Raw genomic sequence first — 15,948 nt, forward strand, 5'->3', positions numbered from 1 at the left:
AGGACCTTCCCCTGGCCTCCAGATCAGAGATGCCCCCCTGCAGGGGCTGCCCTCACCTGTGGTGCCCTCGGCGGTGAGGGGGCCACGGCGCCTCTTGCCCAGGAGGCCGTAGAGGAGGAATCTGTACTTGCGGCTGGCGTCCAGAGGGCCGATGGTGACTGAGCGCTCATGGCCCTCTGCAGGCACCACCCGGGGCCCGTCCCTGTCCTTGAACTGGACCACAAAGGAGTCAAAGTGGCCCTCGGGGACTGTCCAGGAGAGGCGCAGTGAGTCTGGGGTGGGGTCTGTCACCCACAGCTCCCCGAGGCGGGGTGGGGCTCCTGGGCTGGCGTCACCTCGAGCAACTGACAGAGAGGAAAGGTTCTTGTGTTTATTTTGTTTTTCCAAAACGACTCCTTGACTGCCTCCCACTGGAGAATGGAAAAACCCAGAACTGCCCAAATGATCAGTGCTTCCCCCCAATATTTCCATCACCCTCCCATGCCTGCCAGCATCCCCAACTGGCCCTGCCTCTGTCCACTTAACCAGCGCAGGGAGGGGTCTTCTGTCCTGAGACATCTCTGGGAGAAGAGATTCCCTAGCTAGCTGTTTATCTTATTCCTCTTGCTGTCCAGGCTCTAAGCACCTAGTAGAGACTATTTCCTTAGCAGGGTGCAGCTTATCACAGGCTTGGTCTGCTTATTTCCTTTGGCCAAGGAACCCACTCTTTGTGATCTGACTGCTCCCTGGGGAAATCCAAGGGTCCTGGGGATGTCAGAGGGGGAACAGGATCCCTGATGGGGACAGACAGCTGGTGGGGAGGTAAGGTATTACGATGGAGGTGACCCTCATAGGACCCAGTGGAGGAGTGGGGGCTGCCTATGTGTGAGGCGGGTATGGGGAGAAGAAGGGGAGCTCAGACGGGAGAAGGATCTGGTATCTGCCCAAGAGGCCATCCCGAGGCCTGAGAAGGAGCTGGCCTTCTGACTTCTTGGACAGCAAGGATGCTGACGGCATTGTTATTGTGAGAGTTTTCTGGCAACAGGGAGCCCCCAGGGGCAGGGGAGTGCCTGGACCAAAACCCAAGACAGGGGCACAGCTGGGCTGGGCCTGACTGGGTCTGACTGGGCAGCCAGTCTTGGGCTCCTCTGGTCCCCAGTTTCTGAAGCTCCAGGAAGAGGGCAGAGGAGGAAAGGGGTCCCTCTGGGGAGGCAGATATGGGACCCAGTGTGTCTGGGCCACTAGGTGGGAAACTGGGTGAGAGTCAGAGGGAAGACTCCTCAGGAGGTGATGGCTACACAGGGCTGAGGACTCACAGGCCAAGGGAGGTGGAACGGCTCCTGGCTCCCTCCCCCGTATCTAGCCCTGATGTTTCTCCTGTTCCACCTTCCAGGAAGGGGTCTGAAGGAGGCTCCCCCGTTCAATAGAAGTAGGAATTATGAGAAGAGGGGAAAAGTCAGCAGGGGAAACTGATCCAGGAACTGGCCCCATTTTCCTGGTTCTCATCTGCCTGGGATCGGGCAGGCAATGTGGCTTTTCAAATAAAACAGAAGAGGTGGATGAAGCGGAGACCCGGCGGAAGGGAGAGGTGATAGGGCAGCATGAGGAAGGGCAGCAGGGCTGGGGCCTCAGGCTCAGCTTCGTGGGGGTCCCTCTCACCTGTCTTTGCCTCCACAGAGACTGGGCTGTGGCGTTTCCCGTCCTGGATCCCAAAGAGCAGGAACTTGTACTTCCTGTCGGGCTCCAGGTCGGCGATGGTGACCTCACGCTGGTCTGCAGCCACAGGCACCGCCTGGGGCTGCCTGTCCCTGTCCTTGTACTGGACCACGAAGGAGTCGAATTCACCCTCGGGGACTGTCCAGGAGAGGCCCACAGAGTCCGAGGTCACGTCCGTCACTGTCAGCTCCCGCAGACGTGGCTCAAGGGGGCGCTCTGTGCCCGGGGCTGGAGAGAGCGGAGCTAGGATCCAGGAGGACAAAGAACATGGCTGAGACCTCTGGCGGGAGAAATCCCCCCTCACAGGGCTCCTGGGCTCCGAGGGCCTTAGAGGGCTTTGAACTGAGATGGGAAACAGTTACATCTCTTTTGCACTGATCTCTAAGTGAAATGTAGCATTTCTTTCAATGATGAATATAGGAAACCAACCACGGTGGTACTAGCAGTAATTGTAACCCTGTCACCAATAGGAATCACAGAGATTGTCACATCACCTTAAAATTACTGCAGAAACTTCAAAATACCCTTTACAGAGATTGGTTCAAGATGGCGGAGTAGAAGGACGTGAGCTCACTCCCTCTTGCAAGAGCACCGGAGTCACAACTAACTGCTGAACAATCATTGACAGGAAGACACTGGAACTCACCAAAAAAGATACCCCACATCCAAAGACAAAGGAGAGGCCACAATGAGATGGTAGAAGGGGCTCAATCACAATAAAATCAAATCCCATTAACTGCTGGGCGGGTGACTCACAGACTGGAAAACACTTATACCACAGAAGTCCACCCACTGGAGTGAAGGTTCTGAGCCCCACGTCAGGCTTCCCAAACTGGGGGTCAGGCAATGGGAGGAGGAATTCCCAGAGAATCAGACTTTGAAGGCTAGTGGGATTTGATTGCAGGACTTCAACAGGACTGGGGGAAACAGAGACTCCACTCTTGGAGGGCACGCACAAAGTAGTGTGCACATCGGGACCTCGGAGAAGGAGCAGTGACCCCATAGGAGACTGAAGCAGACCTACCTGCTAGTGTTGGAGGGTCTCCTGCAGAGGCCGGGGGTGGCTGTGGCTCACCATGAGGACAAGGACACTGGCAGCAGAAGTTCTGGGAAGTACTTCCTGGCATAACCCTTCCCGGAGTCCACCATTAGCCCCACCAAAGAGCTGGGTAGGCTCCAGTGCTGGGCCGCCTCAGGCCAAACAACCAACAGGGAAGGAACCCAGCCCCACCCATCAGCAGACAAGTGGATTAAAGTTTTACTGAGCTCTGCCCACCAGAGCAACACCCAGCTCTACCCACCACCAGTCCCTCCCATCAGGAAACTTGCACAAGCCTCTTAGATAGCCTCATCTACCAGAGGGCAGACAGCAGAAGCAAGAAGAGCTACAATCCTGCAGCCTGTGGAACAAAAACCACATTCACAGAAAGATAGACAAGACGAAAAGGCAGAGGGCTATGTACCAGATGAAGGAAGAAGATAAAACACTAGAAAAACAACTAAATGAAGTGGAGATAGGCAACCTTCCAGAAAAAGAATTCAGAATAATGATAGTGAAGATGATCCAGGACTTCGGGAAAAGAATGGAGGCAAAGATGGAGAAGATGCACGAAATGTTTAACAAAGACATAGAAGAATTAAAGAACAACAAACAGAGATGAGCAATACAATAACTGAAATGAAAACTACACTAGAAGGAATCAACAGCAGGATAACTGAGGCAGAGAAAGGATAAGTGACCTGAAGACAGAATGGTGGAATTCACTGCTGCTGAACAGAATAAAGAAAAAAGAATGAAAAGAAGTGAAGACAGCCTACGAGACCTCTGGGACAACATTAAACGCAACAACATTTGCATTATAGGAGTCCCAGAAGGAGAAGAGAGAGAGAAAGGACCCAAGAAAATATTTGAAGAGATTATAGTCAAAAACTTCCCTAACATGGGAAAGGAAAGAGCCACCCAAGTCCAGGAAGCGCAGAGAATCCCATAGAGGATAAACCCAAGGAGAAACACGCCGAGACACATAGTAATCAAATTGGCAAAAACTAAAGACAAAGAAAAATTATTGAAAGCAGCAAGGGAAAAACGACAAATAACATACAAGGGAACTCCCATAAGGTTAACAGCTGATTTCTCAGCAGAAACTCTACAAGCCAGATGGGGGTGGTATGACATATTTAAAGTGATGAAAGGGAAGAACCTACAACAAAGATTACTCTACCCGGCAAGGATCTCATTCAGATTCGATGGAGAAATCAAAAGCTTTACAGACAAGCAAAAGCTAAGAGAATTCAGCACCACCAAACCAGCTCTACAACAAATGCTAAAGGAACTTCTCTAAGTGGGAAACACAAGAGAAGAAAAGGACCTACAAAAACAAACCCAAAACAATTAAGAAAATGGTCATAGGAACATACATATGTACATAGGAACATATGTACATAGGAATGTACATTACCTTACATGTGAATGGATTAAATGCTCCAACCAAAAGACACAGGCTCGCTGAATGGATACAAAAACAAGACCCATATATATGCTGTCTATAAGAGACCCACTTCAGACCTAGGGACACATACAGACTAAAAGTGAGGGGATGGAAAAAGATATTCCATGCAAATGGAAATCAAAAGAAAGCTGGAGTAGCAATACTCATATCAGATAAAATAGACTTTAAAATAAAGAATGTTACATGAGACAAGGAAGGACACTACATAATGATCAAGGGATCAATCCAAGAAGAAGATGTAACAATTATAAATATATATGCACCCAACATAGGAGCACCTCAATACATAAGGCAACTGCTAACAGCTGTAAGAGAGGAAATCGACAGTAACACAATAATAGTGGGGGACTTTAACACCTCACTTACACCAATGGACAGATCATCCAAACAGAAAATTAATAAGGAAACACAAGCTTTAAATGGCACAATAGACCAGATAGATTTAATTGATATTTATAGGACACTCCATCCAAAAACAGCAGATTACACTTTCTTCTCAAGTGCACACGGAACCTTCTCCAGTATAGATCACATCTTGGGTCACAAATCAAGCCTCAGTAAATTTAAGAAAACTGATCTCATATCAAGCATTTTTTTTTTTTTTTTTTTTTTTTTTGCGGCATGCGGGCCTCTCACTGCTGTGGCCTCTCCCGTTGCGGAGCACAGGCTCCGGACGCACAGGCTCAGCGGCCATGGCTCATGGGCCCAGCCACTCTGCGGCATGTGGGATCTTCCCAGACTGGGGCACGAACCCGGTGCCCCGGGTTCATGCTTGATATGGGAAGCCCCATATCAAGCATTTTTTCTGACCACAACACTATGAGATTAGAAATCAATTACAGGGAAAAAAATTTTAAAAACACAAACACATGGAGGCTAAACAATACGTTACTAAATAACCAAGAGATCACTGAAGAAATCAAAGAAGAAATCAAAAAAAACCTAGAGACAAATGACAATGAAAACATGACTATCCAAAACCTAAGGGATGCAGCAAAAGCAGTTCTAAGAGGGAAGTTTATAGCAATAAAAGCCTACCTCAAGAAACAAGAAAAATCTCAAATAAAAACTCTAACCTTACACCTGAAGGAACTAGAGAAAGAACAAACAAAGCCCAACGTTAGTAGAAGGAAAGAAATCATAAAGATCAGAGCAGAAATAAATGAAATAGAAACAAAGAAAACAATAGCAAAGATCAATAAAACTAAAAGATGGTTCTTTGAGAAGATAAACAAATTGATAAACCATTAGCCAGACTCATCAAGAAAAAGAGGGAAACTACTAGAGAAGGGACTTGAGGATATGGGGAGGGGGAAGGGTAAACTGTGACAAAGTGAGAGAGTGGCATGGACATATATACACTACCAAACATAAAATAGATAGCTAGTGGGAAGCAGCCGCATAGCACAGGGAGATCAGCTAGGTGGTTTGTGACCACCTAGAGGGGTGGGATAGGGAGGGTGGGAGGGGGGGAGATGAAAGAGGGAAAAGATATGGGAACATATGTATATGTATAACTGATTCACTTTGTTATAAAGCAGAAACTAACATACCATTGTAAAACAATTATACTCCAATAAAGATGTTAAAAAAAACAAAATAAAATATGACACAAATGAACTTATCTATGAAACAGAAAGAGAATCAGGGACATACAGAATAGACTGGTGGGACTTCCCTGGTGGCACAGTGGTTGAGAATCTGCCTGCCAATGCAGGGGACACGGGTTTGATCTCTGGTCCAGGAAGATCCCACATGCCATGGAGCAACTAAGCCCATGCACCACAACTACTGAGCCTGCGCTCTAGAGCCCGCGTGCCACAACTACTGAAGCTCGCATGCCTAGAGCCCATGCTCCGCAACAAGAGAATCCACCACAGTGAGAAGCCCGTGCACTGCAACAAGAGTAGTCCCTGCTCACGGCAACTGGAGAAAGCCCGCGCGCAGCAACAAAAACCCAACCCAGTCAAAAATAAATAAAATTAAATATTTTAAAAAAAAGAAAAAGAGGGAGAGGACTCAAATCAATAAAATTAGAAATGAAAAAGGAGAAGTTACAACAGACACTGCAGAAATACAAAGCATCCTAAGAGACTACTATAAGCAACTCTATGCCAATAAAATGGACAACCTGGAAGAAATGGACAAATTCTTAGAAAGGTATAACCTTCCAAGACTGAACCAGGAAGAAATAGAAAATATGAACTGACCAATCACAAGTAATGAAATTGAAACTGTGATTAAAAATCTTATAACAAACAAAAGTCCAGGACCAGATGGCTTCACATGTGAATTCTATCAAACATTTAGAGAAGAGCTAACACCCACCCTTCTCAAACTCTTCCAAAAGTTGCAGAGGAAGGAACACTCCCAAACTCATTCTATGAGGCCACCATCACCCTGATACCAAAACCAGACAAAGATGCTACAAAAAGAAAATTACAGACCAATATCACTGATGAATACAGATGCAAAAATCCTCAACAAAATACTAGCAAACAGAATCCAACAACACATTAAAAGGATCATACACCACGATCAAGTGGGATTTATCCCAGGGATGCAAGGATTCTTCAACATATGCAAATCAATCAATGTGATACACCGTATTAACAAACTGAAGAATAAAAACCATATGATCATCTCAATAGATGCAGAAAAAGCTTTTGACAAAATTCAACACCCATTTATGATAAAAACTCTCCAGAAAGTGAACATAGAGGTAACCTACCTCAACATAATAAAGGCCATATACGACAAACCCACAGCAAACATTCTCAATGGTGAAAAACTGAAAGCGTTTCCTCTAAGATCAGGAACAAGACAAGGATGTCCACTCTCACCACTATTATTCAACATAGTTTTTGAAGTCCTAGCCATGGCAATCAGAGAAGAAAAAGACATAAAAGGAATACACATTGGAAAAGAAGAAGTAAAACTGTCACTGTTTGCAGATGACATGATACTATACATAGAGAATCCTAAAGATGCCACCAGAAATCTACTAGAGCTAATAAATGAATTTGGTAAAGATGCAGGATACAAAATTAATGCACAGAAATCTCTTGCATTCGATACACTAATGATGAAAAATCTGAAAGAGAAATTAAGGAAACACTCCCATTTACCACTGTAACAAAAAGAATAAGACACCTAGGAATAAACCTACCTAGGGAGACAAAAGACCTGTATGCAGAAGACTATAAGACACTGATGAAATAAATTAAAGATAATACAAACAGATGGAGAGATATACCATGTTATTGGATTGGAAGAATCAATATTGTGAAAATGACTATACTACCAAAGCAATCTACAGATTCAGTGAAATCCCTATCAAATTACCAAAGGCATTTTTACAGAACTAGAACAAAAAAATCTTAAAATTTGTATGGAACCACAAAAGACCCCGAATAGCCAAAGCAGTCTTGAGGGAAAAAAACATAACTGGAGGAATCAGACTCCCTGACTTCAGATGATACTACAAAGCTACAGTAATCAAGACAATATGGTACTGGCACAAAAACAGAAATATAGATCAATGGAACAGGATAGAAAGCCCAGAGATAAACTCACACATCTATGGTCAACTAATCTATGACAAAGGAGGCAAGGATATAAAATGGAGAAAAGACAGTCTCTTCAATAAGTGGTGCTGGGAAAACTGGACAGCTACATGTAAAAGAATGAAATTAGAACACTCCCTAACACCATACACAAAAATAAACTCAAAATGGATTAGAGACCTAAATGTAAGACTGGACACTATCAACTCTTAGAGGAAAACACTCTTTGACATAAATCACAGCAAGATCTTTTTTGATCCACCTCGTAGAGTAATGGAAATAAAAACAAAAATAAACAAATGGGACCTAATGAAACTTAAAAGCTTTTGCAAAGCAAAGAAAACTACAAACAAGACAAAAAGACAACCCTCAGAATGGGAGAAAATATTTGCAAACGAATCAATGGACAAAGGATTAATCTCCAAAATATATAAACAGCTCATGCAGCTCAATATTAAAAAAACAAACAACCGAGTCCAAAAATGGGCAGAAGAACTAAATAGACATTTCTCCAAAGAAGACATACAGATGGCCAAGAAGCACATGAAAAGCTGCTCAACATCACTAATTATTAGAGAAATGCAAGTCAAAACTACAATGAGGTATCACCTCACACCAGTTAGAATGGGCATCATCAGAAAATCTATAAACAGCAAATGCTGGAAAGGGTGTGGAGAAAAGGGAACCCTCTTGCACTGTTGGTAAGAATGTAAACTGATACAGCCACTATGGAGAACAGTATGGAGGTTCCTTAAAAAACTAAAAATAGAATTACCATATGACCCAGAAGTCCCACTACTGGGCATATACCCAGTATATGAGAAAACCATAATTCAAAAAGACACATGCACCCCAATGTTCATTGCAGCACCATTTACAATAGCCAGGTCATGGAAGCAGCCTAAAGGCCCATCAACAAATGATAAAGAAGATGTGGTACATATATACAATGGAATATTACTCAGCCGTAAGAAAGAACGAAATTGGGTGATTTGTGGAGACGTGGATGGACCTAGAGTCTGTCATACAGAGTGAAGTAAGTCAGAAAGAGAAAAACAAATATTGTATATTAACGCATATATGTGGAACCTAGAGAAATGGTGCAGATGAACCGGTTTGCAGGGCAGAAGTTGAGACACAGATGTAGAGAACAAATGTATGGACACCAAGGGGGGAAAGTGGCGGGGGTGGTGGTGGTGGTGGTGGGATGAACTGGGAGATTGGGATTGACATGTATACACTAATATGTATAAATTGGATAACTAATAAGAACCTGCTGTATAAAAAGATAAAATAAAATTCAAAAATTAAAAAAAAATACTCTTTACACTCATCACTGCTTCTAAATGTGGGTAGGTTATTAAACATGCCACTAAGTCTTGCTATTTAATGAACTAATGATGAAGTTCCTGTATTACTGAATCATAAATTTGAGTTTTAAAATATTTTTGATAATCGGTTAATCAATAGAATTGGTTACCTTTGTAATCCTATGTGTTTTACTTTATGGATTTTAAGACATTGCTCTGAAAGGGGTTCACTGGTCTCACCAGACACCATAGCACAAAACTGGTGGCAACCTGTGCCCAGGAAGCATGAGGGGCGGGAGAGGCTGGGAGCCACGAGCAAGGGCCGCTTCCCTGAGGGAGCGAGATTCTGGCTTGGCCAGAAGGGAACACAGCTCAGGCCAGGGCGCTGAGGGCCCCTGAGAAGAGATTCAAGGGATGTGTGTTCTTTAACCCCAATGAAAAAGGGCAGCAGGGGGAGGTGGTAGCTGGGTCCAAGTCACAGCAGGTTGTAAAGAGAGGGAAGGAAACAGCTGTGGACAGTCAGAGAGACAGCGTTTGGCTAGACTCAGGTCAGATGGGAGGAAGACAATCCTGCCTGGGGGAGGAGACAGAGTGGAGGTGGAGACTGGAGGGTAGGCAAGGTTCCAGCTCAGGAGAGGAGCCAAGGGCTCAGGTAATAGACTGGGGAGGACCTGCAGGGGCCACTGAGGCAGGACCTGAGAGAGAGGTTAGGGGAGGGGGTGGCCCCGGGTAACCAGGGATGGGAACTACCTTTACCCACGCTCACTCACCAGTCATGGCTACCACAGAGAGAGGGCCCACGCGCTGCCCACCATGTAGCCCGTACAAGTTCATCTTGTATTTGCGTGCAGGCTCCAGGCCGGGGACAGTGGCCTCTCGCTGGTCTGCGGCCACAGGCACCGCCTGGGGCTGCCCGTCCCTGTCCTTGTACTGGACCACGAAGGAGTCAAACTGGCCCTCAGGGACTGTCCATGCAAGGCCCACGGAGCTGGGGGTCACATCTGTCACTGTCAGCTCCCCGAGGCGTGGCTCCCGGGGGGGCTCGGTGGCTGCGGGAGTCTCTTCTGGTTGTGGAGCTGAGATAGAGATGGTGGGAGGCTGTTAGGAAAAGCCCCTCTTCCCCTTGTAGTAATATGTGTGTTGTTTTTGTGGTGCCCACCGGGTGGTTCTGATGTAAGACTACACTGATTGGCGACATCTGTCTGGCCAACAACCCTTCACTAAATCCCTGCCAGAATCCGGGGCTGTGCTTGCGGGGAGGGGTGTCAGCCACCATTGAGATCCTGGGAAAGTGGCTGAAGTTCCATCTGTGCATCTCTGGCTCCAAAGACCTCCCTTCCAGACCTCCCTGCTGGCCCCCAGACTTGTGTTTGCTCAGCATCTTCCTTGGGTGCCTAACTGATGTCTCAAACTCAGCAAGTCCAAAACCGAGCTCAGGGGCTGCTGCCACACCTGCTCCCTCCCCAGCTTTCCCACCTCAGCAAAACCACAGCTTCATTCTCCGAGTCATCCCTGAGTCCTCTCTTCCACCCCTCAGCCGGCCTGCGAGGAAATCCTGTCCGCACTACCTTCAGAAGCTGACCCCCTACCCCCTCCCCAACTCCACCGCCACCATCCCTAAGCACACATGCTCTTACTGGACTATAGCACAGTCTCCTAAATCCCCTCCCTCCTCCACCCTCATCCCCTTTGCTCTGTTCCCCACAGTTAACACATTAGTCAGAGTCTGTTCCCGCAATGGCTTCCATCTCACTCAGAGAAAAAAACAGGTCCTTACAATGACCTCCAAGGCCCCACCTGTTTATCTCTCACATCACCCTCCCCATTCCAAAACATTCCTCACTGGTCCACAGACATTCAGGCACCTTCCCTCTGCTCCGGATGCTCTTCCCCAGAGGCCTGCGTGGCTTGTCCTCTCCCTCCTGCAGGTCCTTTTCTCAGGGAGGCCCTTTCCTGCCTGCTTCCCGCCCACTCACCATCTCACCTACTGGGCTTTGCTTTTCTCCCCAGCTCTTGTCCCTGTCACATACGGTCTCACTGACATATTTGTGCAATTTGGTGCCTGTCTCCCTCTGACAGAATGTGAGCTCTCAGCAGGAGCTTTGCCTTGTTCGCTGCTGTGTCCCCAGCACTGGCACCCAGTGGGTGCTCCACAAATGTTTGTTAAATGAATGAATGGTCTGCACGTCTGGAAAAGGCCAAGCTCAGGACCTGCTGGTCCCCATTGCTCCAGAATAAGCTGAGTCTGGGAAGCCCTGCTCATTAGTGACCAGCCTGGAAGGTGGTCCCAAGAGGCAACTGGCAGAGGGGTAGCTGGGTGAGTGGGGTTCCCAAGAGCTTGTTTCTCTGGCTCCTGTGGGAGGACAAGACTAGGCTCTGTACTGATAAAACCTGCTTTAAAAACAGGCTGGGGGCTTCCCTGGTGGCGCAGTGGTTGAGAGTCCGCCTGCCGATGCAGGGCACACGGGTTCGTGCCCCGGTCTGGGAAGATCCCACATGCTGCAGAGCGGCTGGGCCTGTGAGCCATGGCCGCTGGGCCTGTGCATCTGGAGCCTATGCTCCGCTACGGGAGAGACCACAATGGTAAGTGGCCCACGTACCACAAAAAAAAAAAAAAAAAAAACAGGCTGGCATGGGACTTCCCTGGTGGTCCAGTTGTTAGGGCTCCACGCTTCCACTGTAGGGGGCACGGGTTCAATCCCTGGCCGGGGAACTAAGATCCCACCAGCCATGTGGTGTGGCCAGGCTGGAGTTGAGGTCTCAGGAAGATAGCAATAAGTCTGAGTGGGGAGGGCAGGGATGCAGGCAGCTGAAGGTGGGCCAGAACAACCATCACATACTGAGCTTCTCCCAGGTACAGGTGCCAGGCCACGCATGCGCTGTGTTTCATTTCATTTGCCTTCTAGCTCTGCTGGTTCCTTTAGCATCCGTTTCCTGTGTCTCTGTACTTCTTTCCATGAGAGAGAGAAACTGTCCCTCACCATCAAGCCTTATCATTGGTGGTCTGGCTTAACTGGGAAAGGTGGAATGATAGCTACCCATGAGTACTGCAGGCCCTATGCTGCCTTTGGCATAATCCTTTCCCAAGTTAGCCATGTTTCTAAAGCTGCATGCTAGTTCTTCTCCTAGCAGCGGTTCACCACGCGCTGTGTGCCAGGGGCCGGCCCCGGGTCAGCTCCGCGGGCTCCAGCTGCCTATCACCTTCCTGCTCGGATGATGAGCGCCATCGCACAGCTAAGAGCTGAGAAGCCAGGAATGGAACTCAGTTGCTCCGATTCCAAGATTCAGTTTTCCTCTACTGCACCGCCTCAGTCAGTGCCTGACACTGTCCATCCTTACCCAGGGACCAGTGTGGCTGCCCCGGACAGATGGACGGACTGAGGGTGGCTCCAGGAAAAACCTCGGCCACATTTTCTGGGCCTGGCATGAGCCTCCATCCTGCTACTTCAGGCCTGCAGGACAGGACCTCAGGATTTCCCCTCTCCCTACTCTTTGTGCTGACTAAAGAAAGAAAAGAAATCGGGAGTGGAAGCTTCTGGAAACTAAGCCAACCAAGTCCCTTTGAGAAGTACAGAAACCATGCTCTGGAAACCTGTTTCTCTGCTTTTTAAAATCTTCCCCTTTATATTAAAAGTTGCTTTTGAAAAAGCTGTGTCTTTGTTTCAGTGAACAAAGGGGAAAAGAGATGCCCCTTGCTGGGGCCAAGCTGGGCAGATTAGCAGGAGGGTCCCAGAGGCCTGTCTGTGATCTGGCCCCTCACGCTGGGGCTCTGGAGAGTAGGTGCCCAGGCTGGTCCTCTGTGGTGGCTGAGTGGCCCTGTACCCGGGTGGAAGGGACATTCTTCCTTGCTATAACCACTCACTGGATGAGCAGTAAAGAAAGTTTCCAGCTGCACTGGTGCAGAGGGCAATGTCTCATGGACATTCTGAATATTTAAGCTGAACCAGCCAAAGGGGACAGAGCAGACCCCAGGCTAAGGACAAATGTAGTAACCATAGCAGCAAACATTGCCAGCATGTTTACTTGCTGCCAGACCCTTTCTTAGGTCTGTTAACTCATTTAATCTCACAACGGTTCTGTGAGGTGGGTGTTACTATCCCCATTTTACAGCTGAGGAAACAGGCACAGAAAGTTTAAGACTTGCTCAAAGTCATGCAGCTGGTTGTTGCCCAGTCCCCCGTGAGCTGTTCTTTCTAGGTCTTCCACAGGCAGGTGGGGAAGGCAATGGAGGGCAATGCCACGGGGAGGCTGGGGGCCACTGGTGGGACGAAAACAAACAAGCCCCCGGCCTCACTCACCGGTCACGCCCACGGTGGACACGGGGCCCACACGCCGCCCCCCGTGCAGGCCGTACAGGTGCATCTTGTACTTGCGCCCGGGCTCCAGGCCCCCAGCGGTCACCTCTCTCTCCTCGCCCCCGACACGCACCACCTGGGGCCCGTCCCTGCCCTTGTACTGGACGGTGAAGGAGTCGAAGTGGCCCTGGGGGACGGTCCAGGAGAGGCTCAGCGAGTCCGGGGAGGATCCTGTCACCGTCAGCTCCCCAAGGAGGGGCTCCTCGGGGGCCTCCGAGGCCTCTGTGCTGGGTTCTGTGGAGCTGGGGGTGTCTTCCTCTGCATCAGAGAAGGAGAGACACAGAGAGGGTGAGGCAGGGTCCCAGGTGATGTTCTTGGGTCTCCTTCCAAGCCTTGGCCCCGGCTCCGGGCCCTGAAGTCAGTTCAGAGAAGCCCGTCCTTGGGGCTGGGTGGTCCTGTTCAGCTGACATCTCATAAACATGCCTGGAGCCTCCTGGGTCAGCTGTGGGGGACCAGGGCAGCCACCAGCATGGCTCACAGAGGCCCTTCCCTGCCCAGGGGGACACACTGGTCCTCAGGGAGCCTGGAGGAGGCACACAGGGCACCATGGCTCAGCCTCGAGTAGAGGGGCCTCCTGCACCCCACTCACCCATCACCTGAGAGAGGGTGATCCTCCCACGAGGTCCCACCCTGGGGCTTCCACCGTCCACTCACTTGTCACCCCGATGACAGAGATGGGGCCCACGCGCTGGCTGTCATGGAAGCCGTACAGGTTCATCTTGTACTTGTGGTCTGGCTCCAGGCCCGAGATGGTGACCCCGTCCTGATGCCCAGGCACCCTCATCACCTTGGGCTGCCCGTCCCTGTCTCTGTACTGGACGGTGAAAGAGTCGAAGTGGCCCTGGGGGACGGTCCAGGAGAGGCTCAGCGAGTCCAGGGAGGATCCTATCACCGTCAGCTCCCCCAGGAGGGGCTCCTCGGGGGGCTCTGGTGCCTCTGTGCTGGGCTCTGTGGGGCTGGGGGTCTCGTCCACGCCTTCCTGCGGGGCTGAGAGAAGAGATTAGACTTTACAGGTGATGTGCTTTGTGGTGATGTTAATCGTGACAATAAAGTACATTTGGCAAATATACTCTTCAAGCTGTCAGCTTAGGGGTTCCTGTAGCCTTTGTATTAGCCATTCAGTAATTCATCAAAGGAGACAGGGCTGAGACAGGCCCCTAAACCTCGTCAGTGCTGGACGACTGCACTGTGGGGGTAGGGGGCCACCTCTCACGTCTGAGAAAGGAGACAAGATAGGAAGAGAGGGAACTCTGAGGGATGCTTCTCTGCTGTGTTCATGGACAGTGCTGAGCACAGGAGAGCGAGGGGGCAGTAAGGCTTCTTCCCACTGTGTTCCTCCCTTTCAGCTCCACCGACCAGGACAGGAAATGGGATGTGCTCTGCTAAGGCTTCCCTGGGCAACCCTGCCTCTCCCTCCACTTCAGACAAGAGCGGGAGCGGGGTGTGGGCGGGGGAGATGTTGCGGATGGTGCTAGGGGCTGTGGAGGGCCGTGCTCTTCCCCGGCCTGGGCTAGAGTCACAGCCCTGAGGCATCTGCCCACCGTCTGCAGCAGCTAGGTCTTTGCTGAGGCTCCATGGGGCGGGGAGACTGACACAGGGAAGCCAGCCCTTCTGTGACTCACTCCACGGTCCATGGGGGAGACTGACACAGGGAAGCCAGCCCTTCTGTGACTCACTCCACGGTCCATGGGGGACTGCTAAGGAGACAGGAGATTGAGGAGGCAGCAGGCAAGAATGATAACCCAGGCAAGGATGGGGAAGGTGCGGAGGTGAGGAGAGAAAAAGGATACTGGGAAGTGAGAGGGTCAGGGAGAAATACTAGCTCACTCTTCAATGGCAGTTTTGATGTGCCAGGCACTGTTCTAGGTGCCATATGTATATTAACTCATTTAATTCTAACAACTCTGTGAAGCTGTTACCATTATCATCCCCATTTAACAGATGAGAAAGCTGAGGCCCAGAGAGGTTCAGTAACTTGCACAAGATCCCAGAGCTAGGATTAAAATCCAGGCAGTTGGCTCTAGAGCCCATGCTCCCAACCGTGATGCCACACAGCCATGGAAATGGTGCTGGATGGGGGAGGCTGGGCCCATGGAGGAATGCAGGGCAGGGGGGCTGAAAGTGAGCCCTTTGCCCTGCTCCAAGCTGGCTGGGAGTCAGGGAGTCAGGGGGCTGGGAGGAGGCTGGGGAAACATGGAGCTCATGTCTCTTGGATTTGCCAGCTCTGAACAGAGCAGCTTTCGCGGGAGGGTGTGGGCAGCAGGCAACAGAAGCTCAGAAATGACCACAACCTGAGCCAGGGGAAGAAGGCCAGCAAAGACCGTGGGGAAAGAACACAGGGGCTGAGGACATCCACGGGGAGGACAGCCCGGGACGAAGGGGTGATTCCCAGTGCTCAGAATGTGGGAAATGGGGTCTGTTCTTGGAGATGGAGAAGCAGGGCCAAGAAAGTTTGGTCAGGGGCTGGCAGCTGGATGCAAAGTCCTGGGATGTCGGGAAGTAGACTGTGGAG

At 49.5% G+C, this 15,948-nt stretch overlaps 1 protein-coding gene across 1 annotated transcript in view; it reads right to left on the reverse strand.

The window, feature by feature from the left end:
- The window catches only part of TNXB (tenascin XB), a 60,539-nt gene that overhangs the window by 21,158 nt on the left and 23,433 nt on the right, over positions 1-15,948 (reverse strand). The window contains exons 12-16 of the mRNA XM_069541122.1: positions 14,091-14,423; positions 13,380-13,694; positions 9,852-10,157; positions 1,639-1,923; positions 57-344 (exon numbers count right to left, since the gene is read on the reverse strand). Of these exons, the coding sequence (XP_069397223.1) occupies positions 57-344; positions 1,639-1,923; positions 9,852-10,157; positions 13,380-13,694; positions 14,091-14,423 (1,527 nt within the window). The remainder of the gene's footprint in view (positions 1-56; positions 345-1,638; positions 1,924-9,851; positions 10,158-13,379; positions 13,695-14,090; positions 14,424-15,948) is intronic.

Source organism: Delphinus delphis, chromosome 10, assembly GCF_949987515.2.
Source record: "Delphinus delphis chromosome 10, mDelDel1.2, whole genome shotgun sequence".
Lineage (NCBI taxonomy): Eukaryota > Metazoa > Chordata > Mammalia > Artiodactyla > Delphinidae > Delphinus > Delphinus delphis.